The sequence below is a fragment of the Drosophila montana genome, unplaced genomic scaffold, assembly GCF_035044405.1.
Source record: "Drosophila montana isolate Dmon_TW-CO22-7 unplaced genomic scaffold, ASM3504440v1 contig_3833_1, whole genome shotgun sequence".
NCBI lineage: Eukaryota > Metazoa > Arthropoda > Insecta > Diptera > Drosophilidae > Drosophila > Drosophila montana.
This window is the reverse complement of record NW_026998704.1, coordinates 1,829,071-1,850,716: the sequence shown is the minus strand read 5'-3', so window position 1 is coordinate 1,850,716 and position 21,646 is coordinate 1,829,071. Positions and strand designations below refer to the sequence as shown.

The following is a 21,646-nucleotide window of genomic DNA, read 5'->3' as shown; positions in this document are numbered from 1 at the left end:
TATTACATACTAATGTCTTAACATGCAAGCTTTTTCATGTAAGAATGTTGCAGTTGGTTGCTACCGATTGCGGAATACACTGCTCAAAGTGTAAAAAACTTTAATCAGTCAAAAAGAATCCTCTTGATTTGAGGGTTTTGGACACTGTAACCTCAAAGTAGTTACTAATTAACCTTAGGTATCGATTTTTGCCATTCGTCAGGAGTACGGAATATTTTTGGCTCGATCTTAAAGGGACTGCAAATCCAATGATGTTAGAAAAAGATGATGACATTAGGTAGGACGAAATAAGGCAGCCGCTGCTAAAGGTTTAAAGAGTCTTGAAACTGAATACTGACGTAAACATAAGCTTCGTATTAAATTTGCTTTTAACTTTCACGTATCTTAAGAAAAATCGCAGTGCATACCAAAAGCTAACTAAACAAATGTCGATCCATAAACAAAACTAAAGGAAACAAACTAAAACTTGTTTATTGTACCGATCGATTGTACCCATATCGTGCATGCAACAGCAGTAATATTCGGATAGCAACAATAATAAACTATTTCCCACATATGACGAACATTTAATGAGGCTGCCTGCATGCCCCCAATGCAATGTCTCCCACTTCAACAATTTTCATTCGTCATTGCAAAATCTGAAAACCAACAAAACTAAAATATGGAAAACTATGCCATAATTCATTCACCGAGCACAAAGCTCATCGCATTATAACATACACGCAAATGTATGTAAAATAACTTGTAGTTTTAGTTGTTGTTGTTATTGTTGCTATGTTTATCTCTATCTGCATGCCTAGCTGGCAAACTCATCAAGGGAAACCCATTATATTTGGCATGCAGCCATTTGAAACGCCGCGAACAGCAAATGGGCAACATGCAACATTGAGAACTGAACTTGACACTGAAACAAATATCAGTAACAACAACAACAGCCACAACAAACACAGCAACAGAAACACGCGGTAATGACATTTGGATTTGTCTCGGTTGTCAGTTGCCTGTAGGTTGGTTGTCTGTGTGTTAGGGTGTGCTTATTAGCAAAACGCCAGCATAATCGTAATTGGAAATCTAACCAGGTTAGGCCAGCGGAAGAGAGCACTACAGAATACAATATATATATATATAAATGTATAGAGGGAGAGAAAGAGAGAGGCAGTAAAAGAGAAAAAGAGAGAGAGGGAGAGACATGCAAATCTAATCATTCAAATCCATTGAAGCGTGCTCAAAAACAGCTGTTGGATACATTTTCAAGATCAATACGAGTTTGTCTCATAAAGAAACCTAAGTATGACAGAAATACGTAAAAAAGAATGCGCTAGCCAGAGGTGACTAGAGGATACCCTGTACCGAGCATCCAGATGCCGTAATTCATTCGAACTTTCCGAAATCGACGTATTCGTTCAAACAGACAGTATTTGATTCATTTATTATGGGTACCAGAAATACAAATTTATTTTAAGGATTGAGTATTTAAAGCATATATGGCGCATGCTACCTTGACCCTGAATTTAACCAGATACATCTATCTACAAATTATGTTTCATAAATTAATCGAAATATAGAGCACGAGTGCGGTACGACAAACTTAAAGATCTACTTCTACGCGCATCGCTACACGAAGTGACTATAAATATTACCAGTCCAAATTAATTGGATAAACGTTTTATGATATTGAATTATGATGGCCGGGGTCATTGCGAGAAACTTTGCTTCGAAATTCCCACACAATTCAAGCGAGCAATTTTATGAGTGCGTAAATTCCAATGGCAGTTGCCAAAGGCGTAAGGACAACGACAACACAATCCTTGCGCTTTCCTCCTGCTTGGTCATCGACATCAGCAGCAGCGTCATGCACAAAGGTAATAAAATTCGATATAAAATCTTGTAATAAAATCATTACTGGCCCTTGGTTTCTACCAGACACTAAAATCAAACTGGTCTGGCCACGCCAATGGCGGCGTACAAAAACGTGCAGGCGGCCCAGGATATGACCCAGTCTTAATCCCGACCCCAATGCCAATCCAAATACCGAACCCAACCCCGATCCCGATCACTATGCCCAAGCTCAGGCCATAAAAATGGCAACGTGTGCCGCTGGCGAAGCGGAGCGACAAGTTAAAAGAGCACCAACAACAGCCGCAGCATCCTCCAAAGACGGAGGAGCTGTAAAAAAAATGAAACCAGCGCGAAAATAATTTGTGTGGGTTCCTTATTCATTCACTGTGCTCGAGGGCCTGGCGTAGGAAGTGCAATAATAGGAAGTAAAAGGGCAAAAATTGCTTAAAGGATATTGAAAAGCGATAAATTGCTTTATTACTTAAGTGAGCCAGATGATTAGGTTAGTGTTGCAGTCGCCGTGCGGCTCATTAAAGAGCCAAACTCGACTCTTTGCCAGAAATTAAAAGTAACGAAGTCCAATAAAAGTGCTATAAAGATTGCAATTAAAAGCTGAAACTTAGCACAAAAATGCTCAGCTATGAGATACGCTGTAAGAATTATTGTTGGACATTGATAATCTTTTTATTGTTTTCATACAAAGTCTTTCAATGCAATTGCGTATTAAATATGCATTCACATTAATATTTTTTATATGTTCATTATAATAAATCAATATGACGATTAAGCTAGAACTTTTCTTATTTGGTGCAGAGCATAGCAATTTCTCATACTTGAACAACCAGTCCACGAAATGCCTAAAAATCAGCCTGCCACGTTTTTAAGTACATAACTCTCGGTTACCACACACAAGGAGGCCATAAGTTCATTTGCACAAAGCCCCCAAAACTGACATTAAAAGCTGTGATATCTCTTTATAATGATATCATGTATGGGAGCTCATTTGAACATTAATAAAATTGTATGCCGCTGACAGCATAAATGTCACCAAAGTGCTATTAAAACTAAATTATAGCCTACATAACCATGATTCATTAGGACAAACCGAGAAGACGCTGAGCAGAAATCATAAAAAATACAAGATGTGGCAATAACTCGCAAATTTGTAGCTAGCTCAAATACGAAACAATTTTTTTTTATTAATTTGTAATATAAAGGCAAAGCAGAAAAAATAAGCTCAGCAAAAATGTAGCAAGGCGTGTTCAGCTTTGAAAATGTGCCAAAAAGTTTACAATCAACGAGAGGCTTTAATACCCTTTTATGCGAATTTCAATGGAAATAGGGATGGGTACCCCACATGCGGGACTGGGAGGGGCTCTGCTGGGGTGGGGCACCAAATGAAATAATGAAATTAAAATGCGCCTTCTGCTTTGGCAAACCCAGTCAATTGGACACACAAAAATACGAAGCAATAAAAACAATAATGAAATCAAAAGAATAAAAACAAGCCAGAGTAGCGTCGAATGGAACCAAAGAGAATGGACATTGAAATGGATCGGTTCTTTTTCCGAATTTTAATGAGCTTTATTTTCATATTTTGTTTTTCTCCCTTTTATGGCAGCGGGTTCCGGATAAAAAATATTTGAAGTAGATAATTAAATTTAGTGCAGTATTGAAAATTGTCTATGATATATGTATACATTTATTTGCAATGCAATATTAAAGTTCATCAACATTTCGGTAGAAATTCTATTAAAGCTTTAATTCTATGACAATCAGAATGTTTAGATATAAGTGAGTTTTTATATAACCCAAAGACAATATTATTTCTGAATTTAAATGCAGGAAATAAAATCAAGTTTGATATTTAGTTTATGTTTTGTCAACTATTTATAATCAGAGGTTTTGATAATCTATTGAAATTATTTAAAACAGATTAGAACCATAATTTAAAGGAGTTTAATTTTAAAGTTCAATAATTCAATAAATGAAAACATTTAATAAATATATATACATATATATACATTTTTAACTATGTCTGTAAATAAATGCTGATATTTAAGATGTAAAAGGGAATTTTAATGTTGTTTAAATTGTAAATATTTAAAATATTAAATTGTTATGTTTTAAAAAGTTTAAATTTGTTAAAACGATTTATTGAAGCGTTTAAATACGCATGAGCTTCCAGACAAGCTGTCAATCTGTTGCACGCCAATGCCAAAGTCCCATCCATATAAATATGTATGCACTTATATTTATGCCAATATAAAGATATTGTACACAAATAACAGGTGGCATTTCCGGTATTGTGCACCATTGGCCACACAATTTCAATGTTGCAGTGCAAATATTGTTTTTATGGCAACACATACAATATACAATTTCAGGTAAATACAGATTTGAGACTTAAATATTACGAACAAAATAGGTACTTGTTATTAGTATCCTTGTTAAGGTTAACATAAAACGGACTTATAGAACTATGAAAAGTCAGGGAAATATGCTATGTCAATCATTTTGATTGTCCAATTGTCTTTAAGTGATTCACAAATATCGATTTTCAGTTTATTTAAATATTTTATTGATACAGTCAAAACCCACGTTTATGTAATTTTAACAATTTTATTGACTTTGTATGTCAGAGCTATGTTTAAGATTTTTAAAATAATTTATGAGAAATGGCAAAATGTATTTTCAGTGTATTTCATTTTCGACACCTTAAACTCTACCCTATTTTTATATCCTAGTAGATGGCATTTATTATGGAATATGTAACGCATAGAAGTACACATCTTCGACATCACAGAGTATATATGTATATACTTGATAAGTATTAACAGCAGCATTATAAGCCGTGTTTTTCTGTCTTTTTCTATACAAAATAATCTCCCATAGATTCATTAAAAAATCGCATAGGTCCGTCTTTCTGTTGCATCTTTTTTGTTTTTCAAATTGTCTTGACAAATACCAGCATTTCTACAAGAGTATTTAAACTTCTGTAAAGCTAACCGTTTTTTTCTTGCTAAATTTCGTTTTGCTCTTTTCTGTCTATCGAATGCCTGCGGCTGGGCCGTGCCGGGGATTTGCGACAAAACTTTCCGCTTATTTTGCCGTCTGTCTCCAGACGAAAACAACGACGGCGACGGCGACTGCAACAGCGACAGCGATGAGAACGCCGCCTGAACTTATGTGGGCAAATATTTATTTTAGGATTTTTATGAAGTTGGCAAAAAAGAAATCAAAAGCAGAAACCGGAAAATCTCCGTGTTGCGTCTTGGCTAATAAAACTCAACTTAGACAGAGTCAGTCGGCTGGCTGCTTGAGTCAATAGCCGCCGGAGTGCCTCTGGAAATGCTTTAATAAATTATTCAAAAAAATCTAAACATAAAAATCAATTAATTTTTTTTACTCTTTTCGCCAGTATGCTGCTAATTGAATTTTTCATAATAAATATGAGTTAAAGATCTAACCAAAAATGATCGAAAAAAACCATTGTCATATCGGTTGAATATACTGGCATAGACCAACTGCCTATTGACTACCATAGAAAATGTCCCTGGTTCAGACTAAATGAATTATGTAACATGTCTAGCCATTTAGTGCCATAATTCAGAACAATCTATGCCAGCAGACACATCAATGCCGGGCAAAATGGGCCTAGTTTAGGGCGTAAGCGGGCCGCTTTGTTGCTGGGAAGGGATCCAAATTGCTCGGCAGCGAGACAAATTGCATTTGCATAGGATAATTGGAATTGCATATTGAAAAATGTTTATGCCTTGAATGGGATGGCAAAAAAAGCGATTGAAAACTATAATTTGTTGGCGGTTTTGTGGCTTTTCTGTGGCAGTCCGTTGGTAAACAGTGTGGGCTTATTTATCTACTCGCACGTGCAGGGGCAAAACGAAATGAGTTTTAAAAAAATCGAAATCCGTCTTTGTTGAACAAATTGGTTTAACAAGAAAGCTTAGAGCAATTGTGACTTTAATGGAAGTTAAAAAACCTGGACATATTTTTCTGCAATATACCCTCTTAACGAATTATTCAAATATTTTCCGAGTTGATTTCCCCCAAAGTTAACAAATTATCTGGCTTTAAGCTGTCACTTTGCTTACGTTTAGACCTTACGAACAGAAATTTTAAAATTTTAGAGTATTTGCAGATTGTTAATGTGTCGAGGATGCCCGTCGCTGTTCGCTTGGTGGAAGCCTTGGCCATAGTCACGCTAATGGCCCTCATCACTTGTGTCTCTCTCGGCGTAGTCATTGCTCAGCGGACGTTAAGCCTCACCATAACATTCATAGAGGTAAATCCGATACAACATATACACAACTTAGATCCGAAATCCATCGATTCCTTAGCCAGCAGCAAATATACTTGACGTAGTTCTGATCATGGCAGAGAAGATGTTTATCGGGGCCTTGGTTTCCACGGTTGCCCTAATTAACACCGTTTGCGGTGCCTTGCATATGATTGGATTTGCCTGAAGAATTGAGTTATACATTGTCTTGGCTTGTCATTACTGTGCATTAAATATACTTCCTGTCAAGATACTGTTTAAATCAAATCTTAAGTATTGTAGTTTTTATATTTTCTTTTCTTTTACTTAAAATGGATTAATTTACGACAAATTAAAGCCTAATGCCCAACAAAACATACTCGTGAGATATTTAGGTTTTTAAAGCAAAGCATATTTCGTCTCGTGATGCAATTTAAAAGTCGGCTTTGACCCTTTAGCCAGCCAACGAGAGAGTAAACGAAACAAGAATTTATAAAGGCACCGCACTAATATTCAATCAAACAATTTCACGCCCCAATAAATTTTTTTAACCCGCTGGCGGCTAAACACAAAATGCACTCAATTGCAGCAAATTTGCGCAATACTTGAAAAATCTGCAAAAAAAATCAAGTTTTCTAATCAAAGGTGTCCGACTAAGAGGTACCCTGTATCCAGCTGACTTGCCCTACCATACAATATTGATTTAAAAACCCAACTTATTCTATTATTTAATTAAATTAATTTTATAAATACCGAAAAATTTACAAAAGTCAAGAAACCTTTTTGCTGCGGCAAAAATTAATACTTCAAGAACCTAGACTCAAATCTTAGTCTTGTTTGGATATATAGTTTCTTAAGATTGTCAGATTCAGATAGAAAGACAGATAGAGTTTCGTAGATATCTTCGTCTCCCTGTTACAAGTATTTGCTCAACGGCAATATACCCTATTTTAATCCATTCACAATAGGAGCAGGGCATAAATGGAAAATAATAATGAAGCTCAAATGAATATGTCTGTTTCTGCTACAAAATACTAACTTCGCTCGAGGATGTCCATAATTTTAAGGCCCTTGAATTATGGGTCTCACTTTTATTTGGGCCTGGCACGTAAAAGCCGCCTTTAATGTTTTAGCACCTTCTGCGCTGTTTATTCTATTATTTAGTTATTTATCAATGCTTTAGTATCTAAGGCAAACTGGACCCCAATGGGACATGCCCGCTCGTTGTGTAGGAGTTTTGGTTCCTTTTTTGTTGGCGTAATTCTTGTTGTTTTGATTTAGTGCCAATTTCGTCCAGAAAAATTGTTCAATGCCTCGGGGGCAAAGTTAAAAAACAAGCAGATTACAGACGGAAATTGAAGCGGCTCGAGATGCCAGTTAACAAGCGAGAGAACAATAACAACTGAGTCACCTGAGGGTCAGGTTTTTTGTGGCCTGTGCGAGTTGGTCCATTGTAGCCAACACCTGATAATGTGGATCTGAAACTGCTGAAAAAAAACTGGATTGGGTCCAGTTCAAGCAGCAGCTTGCACAATTTGTGCGAGCATTGCAAAATAAAGAATTTTTGTTTTATCACTTATATATAATCGTATATTAGGGATTATCCAGTGTGAAGCGAAACCAATCAGATATAAAAGTGTTCTCATTGCGGTTCTCATTTACGTCAAACATAAGAACGCCTGGATTCGAGACATAATTGAAGTGGTAAACCGAATTGGGATTCTCTAATTGCATTGCAGTGCAAATCTGTTGCAGAGTATAATGCATAAATTCAATGCACATGTCACACGACCAATTGTTGATCTGCAGGTGAAAAGAACAGATAAGCAAAGAAAATTTATATTTTAACTACTCACATTATCGCTGATTAGTGAAGTCAGCGAGCAGGTGGTAAGGTTTTGGACGTGTCCAGAAGGCTGGGGACGAGCTACGTAAATTTCCTTAACACCCTTCAAATAGCAGTCTGACCACCACATTAAAGCTTCTTCTGGGTCTGGTTTGGAGATCGAGCTTTGGGTATCCGAATGTGGTAGAATTACCTTACATTCCGCAAATCTGCTCGAATTTTTGTTTAAGGCTCTGTGAAAATACAGGCATGGAAATTAACTTATGGCTAATATAAGTACATACTCACTGTATTCGTTTGTTACAGTGCGCACCCATTGCAGATCCATAGACCACAGAGAGTCCGCCTATGCTGCACCTGAACACACCATGGAACTCGCCGCCATCAGATCTTAATGAGGATAGACTATCAGGTGCGTCTGTAAATTAATCAATGAGTAAACTATATATATGTATATCTATTTAGCTTCTGTTAGTTCCACCTGAATATAGAAATCGCTTCAGCTTTGTCTCCATCATTTGGCAAGCTCGCTCCTTCTGCAAATCCGCCGGAGTCCTTCCCGAATTGGTTGGCTTGGCCAAGCACAAGTAAATGGTATTTCGGTACTTGGTTCCTAGTATTCTCCAATCCCGACTCATGTAGGGCGTACGCATCAAGGTTTGCAACAATTCGTGCTGAGTAACAATGTCCGCCTGCACTACAGAACCAAGACCCGTAGACATTTTGACCATTTTATCAGGATGGTCTCTGATAAAGTACAACATGTTATCCAAATACTCAGCATGATGCTGGTGTTTATCAGGCGAAACAAGTTGCTTATTAAGATTCAAGGGAAAAAGACCCGGGCCGGGTATTACAAGAAACTTCAGTTCATTTGTATCGGAACTATAGAAGCGCTCGCTGCTCACACTGAAGCAACCAATTACTTTAGGCTCTAGCGTAAGGGCTTTGCAATTTTTTTTATATTGCTTCTTATATTGTTTCATATATTCATCAATCTTAAAAATAACTTGAATGCGGGCGTCCATGATAAGTCCTGTGAAGCTAACTTCATTGAATACAGCTTTTAAATAAAGACTGCGCCCAAATATAATCAAGTTCTTAAACGGGAATAGGAAGTGCTGCGACGAAATTTTCCTTAAGAACCCATTGAAACGTCAAACGCCAGTGTTGGACAGTCGTTAACAAACGTAATTTAATAGTATTGCAAATTGATAGAAAAGTGTGTCATTAAATTTATACGATTACAAAAGGAAGGTTCTCAAACATATTGTGGGCATTGCCTTTATTCGAAATACATTTTCTTCTACATCAAATTTTAAGCAAGAAGATCGGCCTCCGGCACTTCTGGACCTTGACTGGTCTTAGCTGTGGCCATCTCTGGCTGCTGTGTAGTGCTGTTGACAGCTTCAGGCGTGGCCGCCTCCTCCTCCTGGCTGCAGGCGCATGAACCGCGAGTGTTTGCTTCAATCCATTCGTTGAAATTGCTTACGCGCGTGTAAACTCCGGGTGATCGCGGCTTGGCGCAGCCCTCGCCCCATGACACAATGCCCGCCAGTTGATAGGTTTGTCTGGCGCCAATGACATGCATGGGTCCACCGCTGTCGCCCTGGCAGGAGTCCTTGCCGCCCTGCTCCACGTAACCGGCACAAATCATGTTGTCGGTTATCCTATCTGTGCCGTAGTTGGTGTCGCGGCACTCTTCCTGTGACAGTATAGGCACCTCCACCTCCTGCAGGGTATCGGATATGGGTCCACCCTCACTGAGCGCACCCCAACCCGTTACCACGGCTGTTTGGCCAGCAAACGTTTCCGTGGGCGTGGGCAGGCAAACGGGATGCATGTCAATACCAAGACGCACTGGCTCATTGAAGCGAATCAGGGCAATGTCGCTGTCGAAGTTCTGTGTGCTATAGCTGGGGTGCACAAGGACGCGAGCCACACGCCTGTCCACAATTTTCACGTTGCTGTCCTGGCGATTGTGCTCTAAGAGGCGCACAGTGATCAGGCGATGGTAGAAGCCATTGACGCAGTGAGCCGCCGTGACGGCGTACTGGTCGTTAACCAGAGAGGCACCACAATAGAAGCTGCCAAACCACATGAGCATGGCCATCCACGGATACTCATGCACCTCTGTCTCCTGGCCACCTACGATGCGATGACGGGTATTGATGTTGCCGCAAGCACAGGCTGGACACTCCCGCTTGGCGGGCACACTAGTGTCTGCGTACTCCGGGCCTATTATGGAGACGATCCAGTCAAGAAAGCTGTTCTGTCGCAAATTGCTTAGAGTCTCCAGAATCTTGGCTGGCTCTGAGGCGCTGCGCAGACTGGGCGTGGCCAGGGTGAGGCCCAGCAGTGACAGCAAGTAAATGTATCTCATTTCTGTAACGAACTCTTCTGGCCAACTGGCAATTGGCAACTGAATTGGCGCATCCTTGCCACTGGCAGCAAGAAGCCAAGCTAGAAGAACCCTGCAACTGAACCTGAACCTCAACCGGCTGCAGAACTGGCTAGACCAGCCACCAAACCGGACCCACCAAAGGTTATTGCCATTGTACTGATTGGAATGCTGAATCTCTAAGACCACTTTGCTGCTGTTTTTCATTCGTTTTTTTATTTTTATTTTATTTTACAAATAAGGAAAAAGGCATATAAATATCTTCGAATAGTCGAAGTCTTTAATACACTTGCAGAAGCATTTTCTAACAATTTTATTTAATTTAGGTGAATTTTGATAATTTTTTGGAATAATATGCTCAACATATATTAATGAAAGGAACTAGTTTTTTTTTATTAAAAAAACTAAACTTTCAAGTGCTATTAAATTTTTCAGCCGAGGTTTCACGAAAAAATAAAAGTTTTCGAAAATATAAAAACTTGGATTTCGTCCAACTGTAGCTATAGCGAAACTTTGAAAACAACTTTAATGTTGATTTTAAGGCTGCTGAGAACTGTTTTAAATAAGTACTAACCCATCTGCAAGTGTATTATTGGGCATTACTACTACTACTACGAATGCTGAAGTCTGTACAAATTACTTGATCTTCTTGGTCTCTGCATGGCAAAGACAGGCTTGCTTAGTGAGGTTTTTGATCCAGGTGCCGTAGCGATTCACTCGCGCATATACGCCTGGATAGCCAGCCTTGGCGCAGCCCTCGCCCCAAGATACGACGCCGGCAATTTGATATTCGCGCGTGCCGTTCGGCACGATGTGTAGGGGACCGCCGCTGTCGCCCTGGCAGGAATCTTTGCCGCCGTCATCGTAGCCACCACACAGCATATTGTCTGTGATCTTGTTGCCATAACGACTCTTGCGGCACTCGTCTTGCGCTAAAATGGGCACCTGAACCTCCTGTAAGAAATCTGTTGTAGATACTGCCTATGGACTCACTAATCAGCCGCTGCTTCTTACCTGAAGTGTGTCAGAGGTGGGGCCACCCACTTTAAGCGCACCCCAGCCAGTGACAATTCCTATTTCGCCCTTGAAACTGCGCCCTGGCGTGGGCATGCAAACTGGATGCAGCAGCTCATTGAACTCCACAGGCTCATCCAGCTTGATGATGGCAATGTCGTTATCGTAGTTGCGTGCGTTGTACTTTGGATGCGTGATGACCTCCGCTACTTTCCGATCAATCTTTTGCAGATGCGACATCTTGCGATCGTGCTCCAGTAAACGCACAGAAATTCGCTCCTTGCGGAACCCATAGACGCAGTGCGAGGCAGTCAGCAGGAACTGATCGTTGAGCAGAGAGCCGGCACAATAGAAGCGTCCGCCATAGAGCAACATGCCGACCCAGGGATACTGATGCACCTCCGTCTCCTGGCCGCCTACAATGCGCTTCTGAATGTTGGCAACTCCGCAGACGCAATCGCTGCAGTTCCGAGGCGGGCTTAAGGTCGGAGGTGCCGGTGTTGTCGCTTTTCGGGTTGTGGACGGGGCCGCGGTTGTGGTTGTTGAGGTCACAACGGCTGGCATCTCAGTGGGCGCTGTCGCCGAGCTGCTCAGTGTGGCCACTGTGGCCGTTTCTGGGGCAGAGCCGGGGCGCTGCGGCAACAAAGATAGAACCCATTGTACAAACGTATTCTGGGACTGCTTCAGCAGTGGCGATGCTGGCGTTGTGCCCGCCGAGGGATCTGCTGACGTGTTGTACTGCTGAGATGCAGCTGATCCGAGCAGCAGCAGCAGCAGCAGCACGCAGATCGGCAGGCAGCTCCAAGACATTTCACAAAAAGTTTGTGCGGTGGCTTTCTCTACGCTTAGGCGACACCACCAACTCGTGTGGCTCGTTGCAAACTGAAAAGTCAGCTACGAATTTGAAAGCCAGCGACAAACATTTCACCCAAATTCACATGACAAGCAACCGGCAGAAAAAAAGTGGTTCTGGCCTGTGGCACGTCCACTTTGCCAATCTCCACACTCATGCGTGTGTGCGTCTTTTTGTATTCTGCGCATGCGTAGGCTCCGCCGGCTTGACCATGATAATAATACTTCACCCAGCACAACATCAAAACTGAACGAATTCCATTCAACGCCTTTCTTATACCCTGACGACAGGTAGCTACATATAACTTACAGCTTATCAGTTTCTGAATTTATAAAATAAAAAAAACAATTCAAATAAAAAAGTTTAATATAACAACTTAAATAAAAATTATAAAATTCCTCTAGATCGGTAGTCTGCATTATGTTAATAATAAGTAATGTTTTACATACCTGTATATTAAATACCTGTCTATTTGATAGAGGAACAGGTTTTTGTTATAAAAAGCGTATTTAAGCTTCGCTTTGCCGAATACAAAAATTCTCTGCTTTTTTATATATGAATATATTTTTTTGTTTTTGCCACTGAAGTAGCGAAAGTTTTTCTCGCTTGTGATTTTATTGAAATAAAGTTTTTATATGCTGTATATTCGCAGTTCGATTGAACGACGCGTCGTAATTTTACTTTCTTTTGATTTATTTTATTGAGTTTTTTGTGCATGTGTGCAGTTTGTTTTGTATAGCAGACTGTTTCTGTATTTGTGTGCTTTGGGCTTTACAGTGCTGGAAATTTTTGTTTTAGTCGTGGAGCGACTACCAACACTACTTAACTGTTTACATTTACACCATTTACGTGGCTGGCCTGGTCAATACACTGCTGGCTGCGCGTACAGTCTCTTTAGAGGAGTTTCTGTGTATTTTAGTGGGTTATGATAAAGTAGGGTTAGCCAACAGATGACTCAATTTAAGGAGGCAAATAGTTTAATTTTGATACTTTTTATTACTGCTTAGAAATTGTGAAGGAGCAGAACTACAAGGAATAGAGGGCCCTAATACTTTGGTATAAATGCTCGTAAAACTTTATGTGCACTTGAGAGGTGAAAATCTCTTTTTTAAGAACCATAGCAGTGCCACATTCTCGTTAAGCAGTCATGACTTTTTGTTCTGTGTACAACAATTGTTGTACAGATTAATGTTGGCCAAACAACGCTGAAACTGCGCGTGTCTGGCTAAACAGTGAGTCATATATCTGGGCATGGCTCAAGTAGCCAGCCCCCGACTATAAATTTAATGGATTTGTGTGTGTTTTGTGTGTGGGGGAGGGCAGTTGCGCCTGCGCCGTTTAGTCGGGCAGTTGAACGTTTATTGATAGATGGCCACAGTTGACAGATGAGCTCGGCACAAGTCAGATGCAGATGCAGCTGGGCGAAATGGGGCCCGGCCACTGGAAAAAGTCATTAATATGCGCACACATAACACTTGGCATATTAATTGTCCGCGTAATGCGGCCAAGGGCTGCCCAGAGTGGAGAGTCGAGTCAGTTAGCAATGCTGATGACGAACTTATGTCGGGCTCAGCTTCAGTCTCAGCCATAGCCACAGCCATCAGCCCAACCGCAGTTAAAACAAAGTACTATTTGCATAATAGCCATGCTAGACAAAAAGCCAAACAACATATAACCCATACATATATATTTAAATGGGAGTGTTTAGTGTGTGTATGTGTGTGTCTGTTGGGTTATTTATGCGAGGAGGTAGTAGAACTGCGGACCTGCACTTGGCGGCGCAATTATGCAAGGCTGTCTCGTTATGGACTTCGAAACGTGACCACCAACAAAGTCCGACATCGGACCCTCACCCTGGCTGATTGGTGGGCAGAGCATGGACAGGGTTTAGCTGCTAAACACGCTGGCAAATATGTTAATAGGCTTTGTAAAATGCACATTAGATGCTACTAGGGAAAAGGCATTAAATTAGCTGCGGGCCAGCAATTAGAGCGATATTTAGTGAGTACCTGAGCTTTGCAACTTTTTCTAAAGCTAATTTAATTATTTTTAGCAATAAATAAACGTTGGCTATATTATTTGTATTATCAAAACATGTTTTCATAATATTTAAATTTTTAAAAGCTGAAAAAAACGCCACATTTCCATGCATGTTTGAGAGCTGTCTGCAGCAAAGGATCCAGTCAAAAATACCGCCGCGGGCTACAAACTGGAATTTAAATTACTCCCTTTGAATATTGTCCGAAAAACCTCAAAAAACAATTAAAAACGTGTTGCTGTGACCCTTCAATTTCGCCTTTTCAGGGCAAGAGTCGGTAAGCCGGGTAGCTGAAAAGTTGGGAAATGTACATGTCGCGGTACATGGAAATGAAATTTTCACAGACAGTTTGGCGCGTGTAAAAATTTCACTCTTGATTTATGCGCGCAGTGCGGGAGGATAGCAACCCTCAAAGCGGTAAGGGGGAAGTTTCCATTAAAGCCAACGGCAATTGAGTGGCAACAGAGATATTGCAACATATTTGCATAGACAACCTTTATGGCCAACTATTACATCGCATAGATAATGTTTTGCTATGCGCACTGCGAGCTAGCATAAAATTTTATAAGCCAAGTTAATTAAACTGGCAGTTGGTAGCTGGCAGTTAACAGTTAACTGCCAGAATAGTCTGTCTGCTCCTTTCGCAGCTTTGCGGTGGTGCAGGCAACTTTGTTCATTTGCAGTCAAAAATTTAATTAGTTATTCCATTTGCGCTTTCAGTTGTGTATATATTTATATATACACACACAAATATATATATACATTTTTTTCTGGCACTTTGCATTTCGGCATTCATACAAATTAAGCCAATGCGCTCTTTGGCATTTTGGTGAAAGGTGTGCGGTAGCCCAAAGGACTCGAGTGTGGTCAGCGGCAGAAGCTTGTATTTCGTTAGAGTTAAGAATTAAATGTGCATGCCGATGTTAATAAATAGAATATGCCGAAAATTGAAAAAGAACAACCATTGAGCACGCTTTGAATGCAGCAGCAATGTCTGCTCAAAGTGATACATTCATAAATAAGGAAACCAGAAGACATGAATGCCACAAAAAGAATTTCCACACCTGACTCAAATATGCATCAAAGGACACGCAAGAACATGTTGCTACTTCAACAAGCTCCGTAATAATAATGCAGCCGTTTCCCCGGACAGCCGGGAGCGGAGGCCAAACTACCATGAAGGTCAAAGAACAGGCTGCAACTTCGTTTGGCATGCAACGCGCCAAGCCTCTAACTTGCCACCGAGTCCAGAAGGCTGTGGAAAAGTTTTGAGTTTTGCAGCAAAACTTGTAGCGCTTGTAAGTTGAGAGCCAGCACGCGAATTTTGTCGATTATGAGTTGTACTTGCAGCTGGAGGATACAATTTTGGGACATGCTCAACTTGCAATAATTTGCATGCAACTCTGAAGTGGAAGGTAGCATGCAACCAGAGTGCCTCACGCAAGACCTATAATAAATTAATTACGGTCTGTAAAAACCGATGCGGATCAAAAGAAAATATATGCATAAAAGTGTTAGAAATTATTCACAACAATCGGTAAAATTTATTTATAATAGTGCAAATAATTCATCAGTGTCGAATTACTTTCTTACAAGCATTTAAAAGTAAAGTATTAAAAAACAATAAATGCCCATTTTGAATGACAACACCTAGTTGTCTCCCTTTTTAATGACCTGTCCCCAGTTGGTGTATTGGAATCCAAGTCTGGGGCATTCCATCTCAATTCAATTCCAACCAATGGAATTGACTAAAATGTTTATTGTTCCTCGACGGCACCGCAAGCTACCTCCGCTGACACTCCCTCCAAATGGATATGAATTTATTATTATACAGTTATCTACAACTAGTAAATTTACACATGACTAAAACATAAAATTGCAAATTTAATTTAAATTTCCTGCCAAAGTCATAAGTTTATAACCAATACATATATTAGTTAAAAGAAAATACATTTTCGAAAAGTATCCCTCCATAACTATCCACGTTAGTTCGTTACTTACTTACTTACAGATATTTATAAGCCTTGTGCTTATATTCCTTATGCTAATATTAGCGACCTTTGGATGGCATAAATATTTATTCAGCTGGCTCGAAGGATATATGTATTCATTTGAATAACACCAAACTAGGTCATTGTATAACACTTCTCACTATTAATCACATTGTTCATTTTTAAAAGAATTTAAAAAAAAAATCCGAAAAATGCAATTACAATAACGAAATACGATAAAGCTTGTTGGTGCTTTCTCAGTAGATTTAAAATGGTTTGTGAAAAGGCCGTATATATTTTCCAGAAAGGATGACAAATTTTTTTCATGCCCGTCATCGTCGATAATTTCATTTGCGTTATTTTGCCGCTGCCACTTCCGCTGACAATAAAATTAACTGCGGATTTAATTAATTGCGGTTTGCACTTTTCGCCTTTTAACCAGTTTGCTGTTCAGTAACAATTTATTCCTCTATGGTTTGATGTTGTTTCTGTTTTTTGTTTTTATTTATAAATTTTTTATTTTTTTTGGATTTTTGCATGGCGACTTTTGTTGATTGAATTTTCGTAGGAAATCAGTTTTTAATGAAATTTGCATGGACCATGCATGCAAAGCATAAAATAAATTATTTAATAAACTTTTCAAGCCAACAAAAGGCGCATACCGGATATACAAGAATGTAAAACAACTATTACACAAGGTTTTATTGTGTGCTTTTTTTATATATTTAATTATATTATCTCTTTAATAAATATAAACAAGTGCAACATTTTACAAACTATCACACGATATTTTTAAATTGTTTCAAGCTAAAGCTACTCCAGAAATAGCTAATATATTATATTACAATTTAAAGACAGCTTCAATTCTTTATATTTAAATAAAAACAAATAAGTATTCGCATTTATTTACATAATTTATTTTAGCTGATAAGTAGCTGATACTTAGTATACTAATGATCAGCGCTTGCTTAGATCAGAGGGAATTTTATTACTTACTCTTGGCCAATTAAATATCGATAGTCAAAATTTTTATAACAATTTTCGGAATCGTATAACGCCAGTTTGCCGTTGTGTCCACAATACAATTTCCATGGATATAATGAGTCTTTATGAGGCATAAAATGCCCCATCGGATAGCAAGAGCACGACTAGACAAGCGAAACGCGAAGAAATTCCAATCACCTGTCTTCAGCATTGAATTCGAATTTTACGCTCTGCTTTCGCGTTCAATTCGTGACAATCGACTGACATTTGGCCAGTAACAAGAGCAAAAAACAGTCACAAACCTCTATTTTATGTGGTCCATAATGTTTCTGTTCAGAATCCCCCCACTCTATTAACATTTTCCACGCAACTTGAGCGCTTCGCTTTTTGTGTTCGAATTGATTTTTTTCATCGGGTTTTTGTTGCTCTGAATTTCGATTTTTATGGTCGTCAACAAGCGTTTAAAGTGGCTAAGCGTGTAACGCTCGGGGGCTCTGGGCTTCGAGTCGGCTGTCAAATGGCTCTAAAGTTACGTGGCTAATTGGAACAGCTATTTGATTGGCGGACTCGTTCCTTACTTTTTATTTGGGAAGAGGACTATAAGCAATCGGTGCTTATCTCTAGTTTTTAGTTGTTGTGCTTTTTAAACTAAGAAGTGATTGGAAACACGTTAAATGATCTAGAAATATGTATGCTTATCAAAAAAAGGCCGGCTTTATCAATAAGAACGAATATCAAACATTCGTTTATATAATTTTGCATTGCCCTTAGGAATAAAACAAACCATTCGCAAATTTTATTATATCCATCTGTAAGACCTCTTAAATCTCAACAACTATAACAACTGTATTAAATTGTATAACTTATACTTGGAAATATTATGTCCAGAACACATTTCTTATTTTTTTTTCGATAACTCTCACCATTTAAAAGCTATAAATATCTAAATAAATATTAAAAGGAAGTTTCTTTTTACAGCCTAATCAGAAACCAATAGAGACTATACACAATTTAGGAACACATTTAGTGATTTGCAACGACCTAGTTTCGTGCTGCACTTTGTAATTTTCAGACAGTCGAAAATATCTGGCTAATGAAGGCAATTAAATAAATTAATGTTGCATATTAATCATTCCTTTGCCTCTGACAATGCGGCCCTTAAAGGATGCTTCAGCTGCTTGTCTTAGTCCAAATTACAATGTAATTTCTCTGGAGGCGTTATTTCTCGTGCATACGGAACGCAATTACAATTTTAATGCTGTTGCTACTTGGATTTCAATAAAGCTAGTTAAAACAATTATGTGATATTTTGTTAATGCTAAATGGATTACAATTTGGAGTGCAATGACCATTTGGGTAAATAGCATAAGACAAATGGACAACTGTCGGCAAACAGGAAAACTAATGACATTTGGTGCAAATATGCAAAATTCAGCCAAGCGGCTGTTGCTGCTGTTGTGGTTGCTGTGGCTGGTGGGGTCGCTCGTACTGCTGGTATGGTTGCTGCATGTACATTTTCTTCATCAATGATTAATTGTTTTGACAATTCGGTCTGGCAGACATCACTTTCAAATTCCTTGCCATGCCTGACAGTGCCCAAAACGAGTGCGTCGAAAATTTCGCGACTAAATGCAAACTCAGAGCTGAAACCGTGCAACTGCCGGGCTGCATTCGCATTCGCATTCACATCAGCTGCGGCATTTGTTGTCATAGCAACTGGGTACGCTTGCGGGAAAGGGGAGCAAATCTTTCACACCTCCCCCTCTGGCCATGTTATTTTCGTGGCTTCAAAATTGATGTATGATTTTGCGTGCAGCAAAGCTGACCGTAATGGAACAATGAGGGGCTATAGGTCAGCGGGAATGGCAGACAAACTACATGCAGACCCTGTCAGATATTTGAAGATTTATAATATGGCTTCTGTTTGTGCACAGATTCAATGAAAAGTTGGCCATTTCGGTCTAAACGTGATATGCTTTAACCGGCGGTTGAAGGAATTCAATTTAGAATTATAATATACTTTTTACTGGTTCGCTCAGCTCAATTTTCTTTAATGTAAACTAAAAGACAATTACTCCACCACCAAAAAACTTAAGTGGCAGCCCTGCTAAACTAAGTCTTATGTGAACCCATTCCTTATCTAAACTCCAATATTAAAACTGTCAGTCGCAGTAGCTTCAACTTTCATTGACGCTCCTCCGCACTTTTTAGCCCAGCAGGTGATAAACTTTCACTAGATAAATCTATTTGGCTCTGGGCCGACTGTTTTCCTGTGCGTCCGTTCCACTTAAACCAATTTCCTTTTTGCAACCAAACGAATTAAACTTAAAATAAATAAAGTAAAACCCAACAACAACACATTAAACGGCTTTCACTAGAACAGTTTTGCTGTAGTTTAAATGCCAGCGAGTGCTCGTAAAACTTTCGTTTGACCCTTGTCACTGCCCACCCCATTAGCAACACCCCCAACTTAACAAAGGGTGGCAAGTGCGCACAACACAACACTGTTGTCGTGTAATCAACAGAAAATTGGCACCCGTCGATGTCCAAGTGCTGTCCGTGTCAGCATCGTTTACCCTTAAATTGTCTAGGGGTTGCCCAGCTGACCATCTGACCCGCTGACCAGCTGACCGACTGGCTTAGTGGAGGGTTGTCTGTACTTCGAAAGTGGGTAATATTTACTTGTTTCCCAATAAATTGTCGTCTTAGATGCATAGTTGTTGCCTAGTTCCAGGCGTTCACATCTAATTTTCTTTGCCCATTACTGACTGTTATCGTGTAATCGTTGCCCCCGTTTAGTTTATCACTTGCTTCCATAAATTAAGCACTTAGTCTTCGAGCTTTTTAGTTAGCAAATACATTTTACGGGCTGCTACGCACGTGTTTTGCATTTAATTATTTTATTTGCACTGCACTTGATGCTAATTACCTGGTCTCCAACTCCATGTACTGTTGCCCAGCGCAGGCGTTACCTGCCAAATATTTACCGCTAGACTCACCTCGCCAGCTGTCGGAGTACTACGTGAGGGATAATTAAACGACCAGCCAAATGCATTCTATGCCCCCGATGGAGGCGGCGCAGTTTCAGGTTAATATTCAGTTTTAAGCAGTTATCCCCTCTGAAAGTGTAGGCGGGTTGGCCAGTTACAAGCTGTTTCACGCGACACGTTCCACGGTACAGTCACTTAAGCGAACCTGCAACAGCTGAAATGGAACCTGAAACTGTAACAATTTACGTGACTGCATTGCAAAAGGGGCTCGATAGTCATAAATTAGTAATGGGAAGCATTTGGAAGGGTTGTCATATCTGCAGAGAATTATAATTATTAAACTCTTTAAATAGTCATCATAGCTTGCTTCGATTCGATACAAACCCTTTTACATTTCGAACGCCATCAATGCTCCCTTGAGTCAGCTGTCAGCTTTTGACCAATGTATACCTATTTTTACAACTCTTTAAAGCGCCTGCTGACACATATTTAACCCTTCTAACACTTGCCATTATTTATATTCTTTGGCTGTGTTACATTTTTCGCTGACCGTTGAACATTTTTCCCGGGTCATACCAGTCATAGCGTTTTACATGGATAATTTTCGCAAGCTCTGCACAATTTTTCGACCAGTCATGCATTCCATTTCCTATTTACATTTATCTTTTGGTGCTTTCTATGTATTTGTACTGTACACAAAAGTCAAGAAATGTGCAACTGAACCAAATGAATTTAATGGAAAATGTGATGCGCCAGGGTTGTTGGCCCATAGGCGTCATTGTGACGGCAGCCCAGGCGCCAGCTAAACGCGATCTGCATTGCTGTGTCCGTTTTTATATGATTTTTAATTTCTTTGTATACACATATAAATATATATACAACACAGCACTCTGTTCATAAACTGAAAAAGGTATATTCGTTTTGTGTATTGTTCGCCTTTCGGTCTGTCCGACACTGCTGAAGCTAAAACAAGCGCTTAAGGCAAAAGTAATCTCATATGTATGTCAGGTAGCTACGCTCAGATACATCTAAAAATTTTGCGGTCACTTCCGCTTCTGCTCCAATGAATCGTAAAAACCTATATTACCCAAAGTAACAGACCTAATCTGTCAACAGAGTATTCAAAAGTCAGTTTCACCCGAATGCATCTTTTTACTGCCATTTTGTATTTGGCTGACCAAATGGTGCCAACTAGACGCTGCGCAAAAATTGTTAACAATTTGCCAAGTAAATGTAAATTGGGTGCAATGCACGACAGTGCGTATGCGTGATATTTTCCGGCTAAACAGATCAAAAGAAGTATATACGTTAGAACCGTGTTTAGAGCATGTAAAAATTGGCAAAGGTTTGCATTTAAAACAGTTTTCTTTTTAATTTTGCCAAGTTCTTGGACGATTATTCGTTTATTTGGAAC

The 21,646-nt window shown here is 39.4% G+C and overlaps 4 protein-coding genes across 4 annotated transcripts; 1 reads left to right on the top strand and 3 right to left on the bottom strand.

The window, feature by feature from the left end:
- The first annotated feature begins 5,927 nt into the window (after positions 1-5,927).
- Positions 5,928-6,409, top strand: LOC135437819 (uncharacterized). The gene is made up of 2 exons (XM_064695890.1): positions 5,928-6,142; positions 6,198-6,409. Exons 1-2 carry the CDS (start codon positions 6,017-6,019, stop codon positions 6,321-6,323), a joined length of 252 nt encoding a protein of 83 aa, XP_064551960.1. The 5' UTR covers positions 5,928-6,016; the 3' UTR covers positions 6,324-6,409.
- Positions 6,410-7,682: 1,273 nt separating this feature from the next.
- Positions 7,683-9,180, bottom strand: LOC135437885 (protein cutoff-like). Its single transcript, XM_064695967.1, has 4 exons — positions 8,443-9,180; positions 8,250-8,379; positions 7,972-8,194; positions 7,683-7,918 (listed from the first exon to the last, which is right to left on the bottom strand). Exons 1-4 carry the CDS (start codon positions 8,987-8,989, stop codon positions 7,709-7,711), a joined length of 1,110 nt encoding a protein of 369 aa, XP_064552037.1. The 5' UTR covers positions 8,990-9,180; the 3' UTR covers positions 7,683-7,708.
- Positions 9,181-9,279: 99 nt separating this feature from the next.
- LOC135437884 (trypsin-1) lies at positions 9,280-10,693 on the bottom strand. The gene has a single exon (XM_064695965.1). The coding sequence runs from the start codon at positions 10,567-10,569 to the stop codon at positions 9,280-9,282; it is 1,290 nt and encodes a 429-aa protein (XP_064552035.1). The 5' UTR covers positions 10,570-10,693.
- Positions 10,694-10,918: 225 nt separating this feature from the next.
- On the bottom strand, positions 10,919-12,186 carry tpr (tracheal-prostasin). The gene is made up of 2 exons (XM_064695923.1): positions 11,377-12,186; positions 10,919-11,316 (listed from the first exon to the last, which is right to left on the bottom strand). The coding sequence occupies exons 1-2, from the start codon at positions 12,184-12,186 to the stop codon at positions 10,999-11,001; spliced, it is 1,128 nt and encodes a 375-aa protein (XP_064551993.1). The 3' UTR covers positions 10,919-10,998.
- Between the last annotated feature and the right edge of the window lie 9,460 nt (positions 12,187-21,646).